The sequence below is a fragment of the Neofelis nebulosa genome, chromosome 10 (genome assembly GCF_028018385.1).
Source record: "Neofelis nebulosa isolate mNeoNeb1 chromosome 10, mNeoNeb1.pri, whole genome shotgun sequence".
In the NCBI taxonomy this organism is placed as follows: Eukaryota; Metazoa; Chordata; class Mammalia; order Carnivora; family Felidae; genus Neofelis; species Neofelis nebulosa.
In genome coordinates, this window is record NC_080791.1 from 64,838,496 (window position 1) to 64,849,383 (window position 10,888).

The window sequence follows — 10,888 nt, forward strand, 5'->3', positions numbered from 1 at the left end:
TGTTCCAAAAAATAGAAATGGAAGTAAAGCTTCTGGACTCTATAAAGTCAGCATTACCTTCATTCCCAAATCAGACAGAGATCCCACTAAAAAGAATTACAGGCCAATATCCCTGATGAAAATGGATGCAAAAATTCTCAACAACATACTAGAAAATTGAATTCAACAGTATATTAAAAGAATTATTCACCATGATCAAGTGGGATTCATTCCTGGGCTGCAGGGCTGGTTCAGTATTCACAAATCAATCAATGTGATGCATCACATTAATAGAAGAAAGGATAAGAACCACATGATCTTGTCAATAGATACAGAAAAAGCATTTGACAAAATATAGCATCTTTCTTAAAAAAAACCCTCAAGAAAGTCAGCATAGAAGGAACATACTTTAACATCATAAAAACCATATATGAAAAGCCTACAGCCAATATCATCCTCAATGGGAAAAACTGAGAGCTTTCTCCCCGAGATCAAGAACAGGACAGGAATGTCCACTCTCACCACTGTTGTTTAACATAGTGTTGGAAGTCCTAGCCTCAGCAATCAGACAACAAAATGAAATAAAAGGCATCCAAATTGGCAAAGAAAAAGTCAAACTTTCACTCTTCACAGATGACATGATACTCTACATGGAAAACCCGAAAGACTCCACCAAAAAGCTGCTAGAACTGATAACATGAATTCAGCAAAGTTTCAGGATAAAAAATCAATGTACAGAAATTGGTTGCATTTCTATACACCAATATGAAGCAACAGAAAGAGAAAGCAAGAAATTGATCCCATTTACAATTGCAACAAGAACCATAAAAAACCAAGGAATAAACCTAACCAAAGAGGTAAAAGATCTGTATGCTGAAAACTATAGAAAACCTATGAAAGAAGTTGAAGAAGACACAAAGAAATGGAAAAACGTTCCACTCTAATGGATTGGAAGAACAAATATTGTTAAAATGTCAATTCTACCCAAAGCAATCTACACATTCAATGCAATCCCAATCAAAATGGCACTGGCATTTTTCTCAGAGCTAGAACAAACAATCCTAAAATTTGTATGGAACCACCAAAGACCCTGAATAGCCAAAGTAATGTTGAAAAAGAAAACCAAAGTGGGAGGCATCACAATCCCAGACTTTCATCTTCACTATAAAGCTGTAATCAAGACAATGTGGTATTGGCACAAAAACAGACACATAGACCAAAGGAATAGAATAGAGAACCCAGAATTGGACCCACAAAAGTATGGCCAACTAACCTTTGACAAAGCCGGAAAGAATATCCAATGGGAAAAAAGACATACTCTTTAGCAAATGGTGCTGGGAGAACTGGACAACAACATGCAGAAGAATGAACCTGGACCACTTTCTTACACAATACACAAAAATAAATTCAAAATGGATGAGAGACCTAAATGTGAGACAGGAAACCATCAAAACCCTGGAGGAAAAAACAGGCAACCACCTCTTTGACCTCAGCTGCAGCAACTTATTACTTAACACGTCTCTGAAGGCAAGAGAAATAAAAGCAAAGGTGAAATATTGGGACCTCATCCAGATAAAAAGCTTCTACACAGCAAAGGAAACAATCATCAAAACTAAAAGGCAACCAACAGAATGGGAAAAGATATGTGCAAATGACATATCAGATAAAAAGTATTCAAAATATATTTTAAAAACTTACTAAACTCAACACTCTAAAAATAAATAATCCTGTGAAGAAATGGGCAGAAAACATTAATAGACACTTTTCCAAAGAAAACACCCAGGTTGCCAACAGACACATGAAAAGATGCTCAACATCGCTCATCATCAGGGAAATACAAATCAAAACCGCATTGAGATACCACCTCACAGGTCACAGTGGCTAACGTTAACAACTCAGGAAACAACAGATGTTGGTGAGGATGTGGAGAAAGGGGAACCCTCTTGCACTATTAGTGGGAATGCAAACTGGTGCAGCCACTCTGGAGAACAGTGTGGAGGTTCCTCAAAAAATTAAAAATAGAACTACCCTACAACCCAGCAATAGCACTACTAGGAATTTATCCAAAGGATACGGGAGTGCTGATTCATAGGGGCACATATACCCCAATGTTTATAGCAGCACTTTCAACAATAGCCAAATTACAGAAAGAGCCCAAATGTCCATAACTGGTGAATGAATAAAGAAGACGTGGTTTAGATATACAATTGAATACTACTTGGCAATAAGAATGAAATCTTGCCATTTGCAACAACGTGGGCAGAACTGAGGAGTACTATGCTAAGTGAAATAAGTCAGCCAGAGCAATACAGGTATCATATGTTTTCACTCATATGGAACTTGAGAAACTTAACAGAAGACCATGGAGGAAGGGAAGGGGAAAAATAGTTTGAAACAGAGGGAAGCAAACCGTAAGACTCTTGAATATGGAGAACAAACTGAGGGTTGATGGGGGCATGAGGGAGAGGGAAAAATGGGTGATGGGCATTAAGGAGAGCACTTGTTGGGATGAGCACTGGTGTTAAATTTAAACAATGAATCATGGGAATCTACTCCTGAAGCCAAGAGCACCCTGTATACACTATATGTTAACTAACTTGACAATAAATTATATTTTAAAAAAATCAACACTGAATAGAAGCAAATCAGAACAGGGAAACAATAAAATTAAATTTAAAATAAATTTATCTTTAACCACCTTTACTGGGGCACATGGGTGGCTCAGTCAGTTGAGCGTCTGCTCAGGTCATGATCTCAGGGTCGTGGGATGGAGCCCTGCATTGGTCTCCACACCGAGTGTGGAGCCTGCTTGGGATTCTCTCTCCCTCTCTCTCTGCCCCCACCACTTGCACATGCTCTCTCTAAAATAAATTTAAAAAAAAATACAGAGAACAAACTGAGGGTTGATGGGAGGGGAGGTTAAATGGGTGACAGGCATTAAGGAGGGCACTTACATGTCATATGTAAGTGTCATATGTAAGTGCCCTGGGTGTGATATATAAGTGATCAATCACTGGGTGATTACACTGTATGTTAACTAAATTGGAAAAAAAAAATCCATTGGGGGCTAAAAGTGGGGAATGGGCAGTGTGAAACATAAAGATTATCATCTTTCTGAGTCTGTTATGAACTCAGAAGGGTGTTTTGCTTTGTTTTGTTGTTTTGATTTGTTGTTTTGTGTGGTGTTTGGAGGGGTTGTTTGCGGGGTAGATTATTTTGGTTTGTTTGTTTTGTGTGTGTGTGTGTGTGTGTGTGTGTGTGTGTGTGGAGGGAGTTGCATTTCTGCCAATGTTCCAAAAAGGGAAAAGGAAATTCTAACTTGTCTAAGAAGGCATAGTCAATGACAACAGTGACAAAAATGGATTTGCACATTGATCCAATCTCAAAATTGCCACATATTTGCTAAAATGTTCCCTGGCAAATGTTCTCCAAATATTCCCAAGAATATTCACATTTTTAACTTGCTATAGGAACCCCACCAGTTTGTGGGTTCTACAAAAAAATGTGGGTTTCATTTTAAGAATCCCAGAGATGGGGGGAAATATGGTAAAATTTTCAAGACTATTTGGAGCTATAGCAGCTGATATATTACTTCATGTGCCTTATGGCTGCTGCCTGCTCCCCCACCACCCTCCTCCACTAAGGGTTGCCAGATTGAGCAAATAAAAATATATAATGCTCAGTTAAGTTTGAATTTCAGATAAACAAGTAAACTTTTAGTATAAGTGTGTCCCACGCAAAATATATATATATATATATATATATATATATATATATATATATAGTTTATCTGAAATTCAAATGTAACTGGGCATCTTGTATTTTGTCTCACTACCTTCCTCCTCCTGCCACTCTTGAACCCCACCCCTTCAGAGGGGGTCCCCATGGCTGTTCCCTAGGGACAGAGCTCTTCCCTTTGACCATAGCCTTCTCTTTCCCATGGTTGGCACCTCCCACTCCCCAGAGGGAGGCTAAGTAAGCACCAGGTAAGGCCAGCCCCTCTCTGTACCTGGAATCACTCCTCCCTTTGACCATCAAGTCCTGAAGCCCAGTGGACCCTTTCTTTCAGACTTCTATCCACAGGGATTTCATTGCATCTCCCTCTTACACAGCCCCCTCAGGGAATCCCAGACCATCAGACACACTTGTATTTGTGTAAAGTCTGTGTGACATATTGTTCTGTCTGTTCAGAATCCTTCCCTTTGGGGAGCTACTCTCCCATTCCATGCATTTCAGGAAGTTCTGATCCTTTCTTACTTAGCCATGGGGGTGTGGCCTAGACCATGAGACTTAGGGCTATCCAGTCAGAGAAGTTCATCTTCCAGACCACAGTGATTGTTCAAGGCTTGGTACATATCTAGGGTCAGGTCAGAAACCTCTTCCAACTTCTCTGCTAGACCTGTTGGTAAAGACAATTCTGTTCCTTTAGGGTCATTGACTGTAAGGATGGTTTAAGCAGACCATAAGAGAAATGGCTCTTATGGCCATTTTCTCTGACATGTAAGAGCCACTCTCTGAAATGAGAAGAAAGGGTGACTATAAAAAGAGCAACAGACAAGAGAGAGAGTGAAACCTTGATGTCGTTGTTTAAAAAGAGCCTGACAGGGGTGCCTGGGTGGCTTAGTCGGTTGAGCGTCCGACTTCAGCTCAGGTCACAATCTCACGGTTCGTGAGTTCGAGCCCTGCGTCGGGCTCTGGGTTGATGGCTCAGAGCCTGGAGCCTGCTTCCGATCCTGTGTCTCCCTCTCTCTCTGCCCCTCCCCCATTCATGCTCTGTCTCTCTCTGTATCAAAAATAAATAAACATTAAAAAAAAATTTTTTTAATAAATAAATAAATAAAAAGAGCCTGACATACCTAAAACTAGAAATCATTACTTTTTAAAAAGTAAATACAGTGGGTCATTTAATTTTTGCTTAAGCTAGTTTGGATTGAACGTGAATCCTAATATGTTTAAACCTCAGTGGTTTTTAGATCCATGTTTTTTGAAGCAGGCCTCCTTGGCCCCATGAAAATCCAGCAGTGTAGCTAAGCACCTGTTTCATTGTGCCCAAATTCTGTATGACGTTCGGGAGTTGGTCTCTGTGAACATCTAAGCTCTGTAGGGGACAACACAGCCTTTCTCACTGGATGCCAACCAGCCTCTGTAGGAACGTAGTACAAATTACTCTTCAAATAAGTACATGCACACGCATAAGGTTTGTTACATGTACCCTGAATCTAGGTGTTCAATATGCAATCTATCTAATTATCAAATGTGGAGCCACCAACCTTCCTGTGTGAAAAAGAATTAATAATAATTAGTGTTATGATGTCCCAATTGACCATCCAAGGCTGAGTTCCCTTGGATTCAGACATCTGGGCATGTCCAGCAGATTACTGGAATTGGTACACATGGAATCAATTTGTGAGGAGTCATGACAGTAATAAAAATGTATAAAAAGCAAAACGAGGGGTATCTATAACCTTTCTGTGGGGCACTGAGGGTCCAAAGCAGCACCGACATTCTCAGCTGTGCTGACACCAGCAGCAACAGCTGGGGTGGGGGTAGGTTTGCAGTGCTTAGGCACAAGGTCCTCAGGGGCCTCTACACTGTTGACTGAGGTATGGGAAATAAGAGATGTCTTTGAAGAACCCCAGAAATTGATAGGGACCCTAACTGAACTTTAATTTCCTCATCTAAGAAATGAGTCACGAACTACATCTGGAATTCCTTTGATTCTTCTTCTTTTCTATACAGAGGGAGCCAAAGAAGAAAAAGAGATTATGAGTTACCGCTTAGAACTGACTGGTCTTTACAAAAATAAAAGGGAGGTAATGGCACCAATGAGGACAAGTGACATGGTATTAGTACAAAGCTAAGTCAAGTCACAGTAGACCTTCCAAGACCAAAGATCTGTAACAAGATATGGCTTATTTCCAACATGGAAACTCTAGAAGTTTCTAGAAAGATGGGGAGCTACTATCTAAGCAGCAATTGATCACAAGTACAAAGTCAAAGGGATATTCCAGTATGACACAGTACACTATTTCCTTTAAATGTTGATATGATATGTTCCACATTATCCCATTTTATAGAATAAGCACAATCCATAGTTTATTATATTTAGAAGTTTATTTTATACAAAGAGTCAAATCACATGTTTGGTGACTGACATTGACACATAAGAGGGGTTACTGAAACTCTACGGTATAGGAGGTTATAAACAGCCTCTAGGAGGAGGGGATTTTGAATAACTGATTTTGAGCCATTGATGGTAAATGTGGTTGTTCCTGGGAACTCATTCCACATGGACTTTCCCCACATCTTATGTTCCAAGTTTTCTGATCCCCTATTATCCAATGTTATTTTCGATTTGTTCCTCTGCTTTTCCACTCCTAGTACCCATTAGTGTAATCTCTCATCTGTCCATTCCTTTTTACACCCTGTCTTCCCCTATCCTCCGGTCCCTACCCCCACCACCTTCCCAACTCTTCAGTTCTATCTGCTTCCCAGATAAATGCTGCTCCTACCCGCCACGTCGTTCATTCCTCTGCCTCTCTGCCTTTTCCATTAGAAGACTTCTCTTGAGCCTTTGCTATATTATTGTCACAAGGACATTTTTGCTTTTCTTTCCATCCATTGCTCAAGCTGGTTTTGACAGAAAATGAGTTCTTGCCATGGGATTTCTTTTTATTTGAATGTTCCATCTTAAACGATATATCGCTCATCTGAACGCCCTTTACCAGATTCTTTATTTTAGACTTATACAGAGATAATTCCAAATCCCAGGCCCTATTACATTTTATAGATTCCATTTTTTCTTTAAAATTCTTCAGATCCTGCTGTACCGAGGGAGAAATTTTGAGGGAGAACTTTAGCTCAAAGTTCGAGGAGGTCTCTTTTCTCGATATGTCCAATAAAAACCGTGTACTGAGGGTCATCTCCTCGTTCCCTGCCTGCCCCTCTTCATCCAGAAGGCTGTTTACTTTTCTGTGGGACTCTTTCCCCAGCTGACTCTGGTCCTCTTTCACCAGGTAGGACATGGCATAAAAAAATTCCTGGAAACTAATGTGGCGGAAGGTATAGAACTTCTTGATGTCAAATCCCTCTTGGTAATCCATGCTGCTCAGGAAAGCAGCAAGCCTGGTCCCATCTAAATTGTACTTCCTGAGGTCAGCTTCTTCAAACATGAACCTCTGGTGCTGGATCCCCTCAGCTGCTAAGGAGCACAGACCCATCAGGACCCTGTGCCGGGTAAGCTCAGAGCCGCCTCCGTTGTCACTGGGCGGCAGGAAGGTAGAGACATAAGCCATGAAGATGTCTGTGCCATTACTGGGAGTCTCTGAGATCTCCCTGCCCTTCTCCATCTGCTCCTTCAACCAGGAGCAGACCACCCAACAGATGCCTGGAATCTGACATGATTTGTAGAGAATATCATTCCCTTGTACAATGTCAAAGGCATTTCTGGCTTGCTCCTCATCCGTGAAATAGGAGCTGAAATACTTCCTCCTCTCATCCTCAGAAAAGCCTAGGATGTGAATATGATGCGACTGTTTCAGCAAGGGCTTCAGATTCGGCAAAGCCAGGGGCCGGGTGGTGATAAGAAGTGAAGACGTGGAAAGCATCTCTCTCCTAATTAGACAGTGCAGGATTTCCCCCATGGGGCTCGGACTCAGCCTCTTCAAGCCCTTTGCAAAGGGCCTCTGCAGCTCATCAAAGCCATCCAGGATGAACAGCAGCCGCTCTGGCTCCCTCAACATCTCATCCACAGGTGCCTGGTTGTCCCCACAACACCACAAGAGGAGCTGGTTCAGTCTGCCCTCCTGCAACAGGACCACTTCTCTGCAGCTGACATAAAAAACATAATCAAACCGGCCTTGGTAAAGGGTGCCAGTGGCCCAGTCCAGCACCATTTTTCTGGCCAGTGTTGTCTTTCCAGTGCCAGCAGACCCCTGTAGTACCACTGTGGGCGGGGCTTGGTAAGGCCTTTCTCCTGGATCAAACAGAGCCTGCAGCGACACAGAGTCCAGCTCTTGCTCCAGAACGGGGAGGGCAGACGATTCTGGGCTCTCCTGGCTAGGCCTGGCCACGAGGAGCAGCTGGCTGTGGCTGCCGCAGGGTCCCCCCTCTTGCCTCTCCTCCAGGCCGCGCACATGCTCTCGGTATATTTCTCTGTAATCTGAGCCAGACACATGGGGTGTTAGCGGGTGACGTGGAGATAAAGAAGGACCAAGAGGGCCGTTCACACTCTAGATCCTGATCTCTAGTTTCATTTTGTATGCTAACTTCTATCTTCCTGAAGTTTATACTTCCAGCCACAAGGACAGTGACTGCTACAGATGTGTATGTGTGTGTACCTGCACACATTTACATGCCTGGTGTGCATGTGTACACCCATATGAGTGTGCAAGGGTGTGTTTTGTGTGTGTGGGTATCTGTGGGGTATGAGTGACTGTATCCATACATGCCCATGAGAGTACACCTATGAAAGTTTATGTATTTTTTTAATGTTTACTTATTTTTGAGAGAGAGACAGAGCACGAGCAGGGTAGGGGCAGAGAGATAGGGAGACACAGAATCTGAAGCAGGCTCCAGGCTCTGAGCCTGATGTGGGGCTTGAACCCACAAACTGTGAGATCATGACCTGAGCTGAAGTTGGATGCATAACTGACTGAGCCACCCAGGCACCCCAAAAGCTTGTGTATTTTTGTGTGAGGAAGGCATGTCAGTGTGCATCAGCAAGTAGGTGTTTGTAAGAATATGTATATGTGTAAAAGTCTCTGTGTATGTGACTGAGTGTTCCGATGAAACATCCTCATTTCAAATGGTGAAGACAGGGCCGCCTGGGTGGCTCAGTTTGTTAAGCATCTGACTCTTGACTTGGCTCAGGTCATGATCTCACAATTTGTGGGATTGAGCCCTGTGTGGGCTCTGTGCTGACAGTGCGGAGCCTGCTTGGGGTTCTCTGCCTCCCCTTGTTCTCTCTCTCTCTTTCTCTCTCTCTCTCTCTCTCTCTCAAAATAAATAAATAAACTTTAAAAAAACAATTAAAAACTTTTTAAAAATTGAAATGATAAGGACAGAGAGGGGAGAAAGGGAAGGGAAGCTGGAGGATAGTGAAGTAATAGAAACCTATTTTTGGTCATCAAAGCAGGTGCTCAAGATAAACCAGCTTCTGAGCAGAAGCCATGACTTTGTGCCAGAAGAGGTCTCAGGTGTGAAAGGGGTCTATGGATGGAGCACCACCCCCAGCACCCCATGAGAAGGGACAGGAGAACTTCTGGGCTCCATGCCCATCCTGCACTCTAGGGCGGCATCAATCCATCAGTTCCTTGAGAGAGAAGGACGCAGAAGCAGACTGTCCTCTGTGGGAAATAGCCTGAGCTGCCTGCTAGGACAGCAGCCAAGGCAAGGTCAGACCCCCACCACCTGATGCCATTTCTGCTGCTTAGCGGAATCCCCTTCACCAACATCTTCCCCAATCTCTAAGTCCTTCTCCTCTCCTCTTCTTTTCTGTGGCACTATGACTGGAGGCAGGAGGTGGGGGCATTATGGCCACAAGATAATAGTAATCTTTCTGTAAATAAATCCCCACCTTCGGCTCAGGCTGTCAGAGCCTTGGGCTGGAGACCACCAGGACCCTGGGCACTGGTGCTCCTAGGCATGGACAGAGGGCAAGAGTAAGAGACAGCATAAATCACAGGCTGTGGGAGTCTCTGGAAATGTCATGGGGGTATCATTCCCATGATACATTGCTTACATACATAGTCCTGGGGCTACCCTGACCTCCTGTCATCCCCTCCTGCACTCACCATTCAGACAGATGTGGCTGAGCTGGTCCACTAGTTCCAACAGGTTCATGACCTTCAGGATCCTGAGCACCACCTTTGAGGCCTCCTGTGCTCCATACAGGGAAATCAGCAAAGAAGCCAGGTCCACCCGGCTCAGGTCCTCCAGCTCCCCCCGAGCCAGCTGCGGCTGCCTCTCAAGCAGGCTTCTGTCCCGTAAGTGGAACTTGAATTGCTTGAAGCTTTTCTCCTCAAGGTCACTCAAAACCCAGAACAATGTCTCTCGGGGGCTGTGGGCCAGGGCCATGGTGTTGGGGTGAAGGGTCGAGTTGAGACCAGTGACCTGGAGAAGCAAGGGAGAGGGGAAGAGAGGTGAGCACTGAGGGAAAAGCAGCCTGCAGGCACCTCAGCCACTCTCCTTTCTGGGTGTTTAGCAAGCTGCTGAGCCCAGGCCAAGGAGAGAGGAGAGAGAGACGTGTGCAAAATTCCAAGAAAAGCGAGTAGGTGGGACAGCAGGGAATTTTCTTACTCATTCCCGGCTGTGCCTCTTTGTCAGCTGACGTGTGTCTGTGCCAGCAAATAGGAAGGAAGGGATGTGGGTGTATAGGTTCTATCTCTCCATCTCTCCCTCCGCCCCCGTTCTCCCTCTCACACACACTATCAGGCCCTAAATGCCTACTTAAGACAGTTGGGTTAAAAATATATACTTCTTTAAGTTTTCAAAGTGAGCCCTTCCCTGACTTTGTGAACCTATCCAGAGTTGAAGCATACTGGCTAGGACTACTGAGGAGTCCTGGCAAGAAGGTAGAAACTCTATATCATCAACCCATTGGCTTCACAATCAGCCTCATGGACTCAAGCACACACAGGATTTCAAAGCTGGAAGTTTTCTAATTCAGATAAGGAGACAAGTTCAAATAATAAAAGAACAGTCACTTTGAGGGCTCACTTTGTGCCCCATGATTTCTTTTCTGTTTTTAAAATTTATTGTCAAGTTAGCTAACATATAGTGTATACAGTGTGCCCTTGGTTTTGGGGGTAGATTCCCATGATACATTGCTTACATACAACACCCAGTGCTCATCCCAACAAGTGCCCTCCTCAATGTCCATCATCCATTTCCTCCTCCCCCACCCCCC

General features: G+C 43.7%; 1 protein-coding gene across 1 annotated transcript; it reads right to left on the reverse strand.

Moving 5' to 3' along the window:
- Positions 1-6,080: 6,080 nt before the first annotated feature.
- On the reverse strand, positions 6,081-10,229 carry NLRP10 (NLR family pyrin domain containing 10). Its single transcript, XM_058688130.1, has 2 exons — positions 9,774-10,229; positions 6,081-8,140 (listed from the first exon to the last, which is right to left on the reverse strand). Exons 1-2 carry the CDS (start codon positions 10,054-10,056, stop codon positions 6,504-6,506), a joined length of 1,920 nt encoding a protein of 639 aa, XP_058544113.1. The 5' UTR covers positions 10,057-10,229; the 3' UTR covers positions 6,081-6,503.
- Between the last annotated feature and the right edge of the window lie 659 nt (positions 10,230-10,888).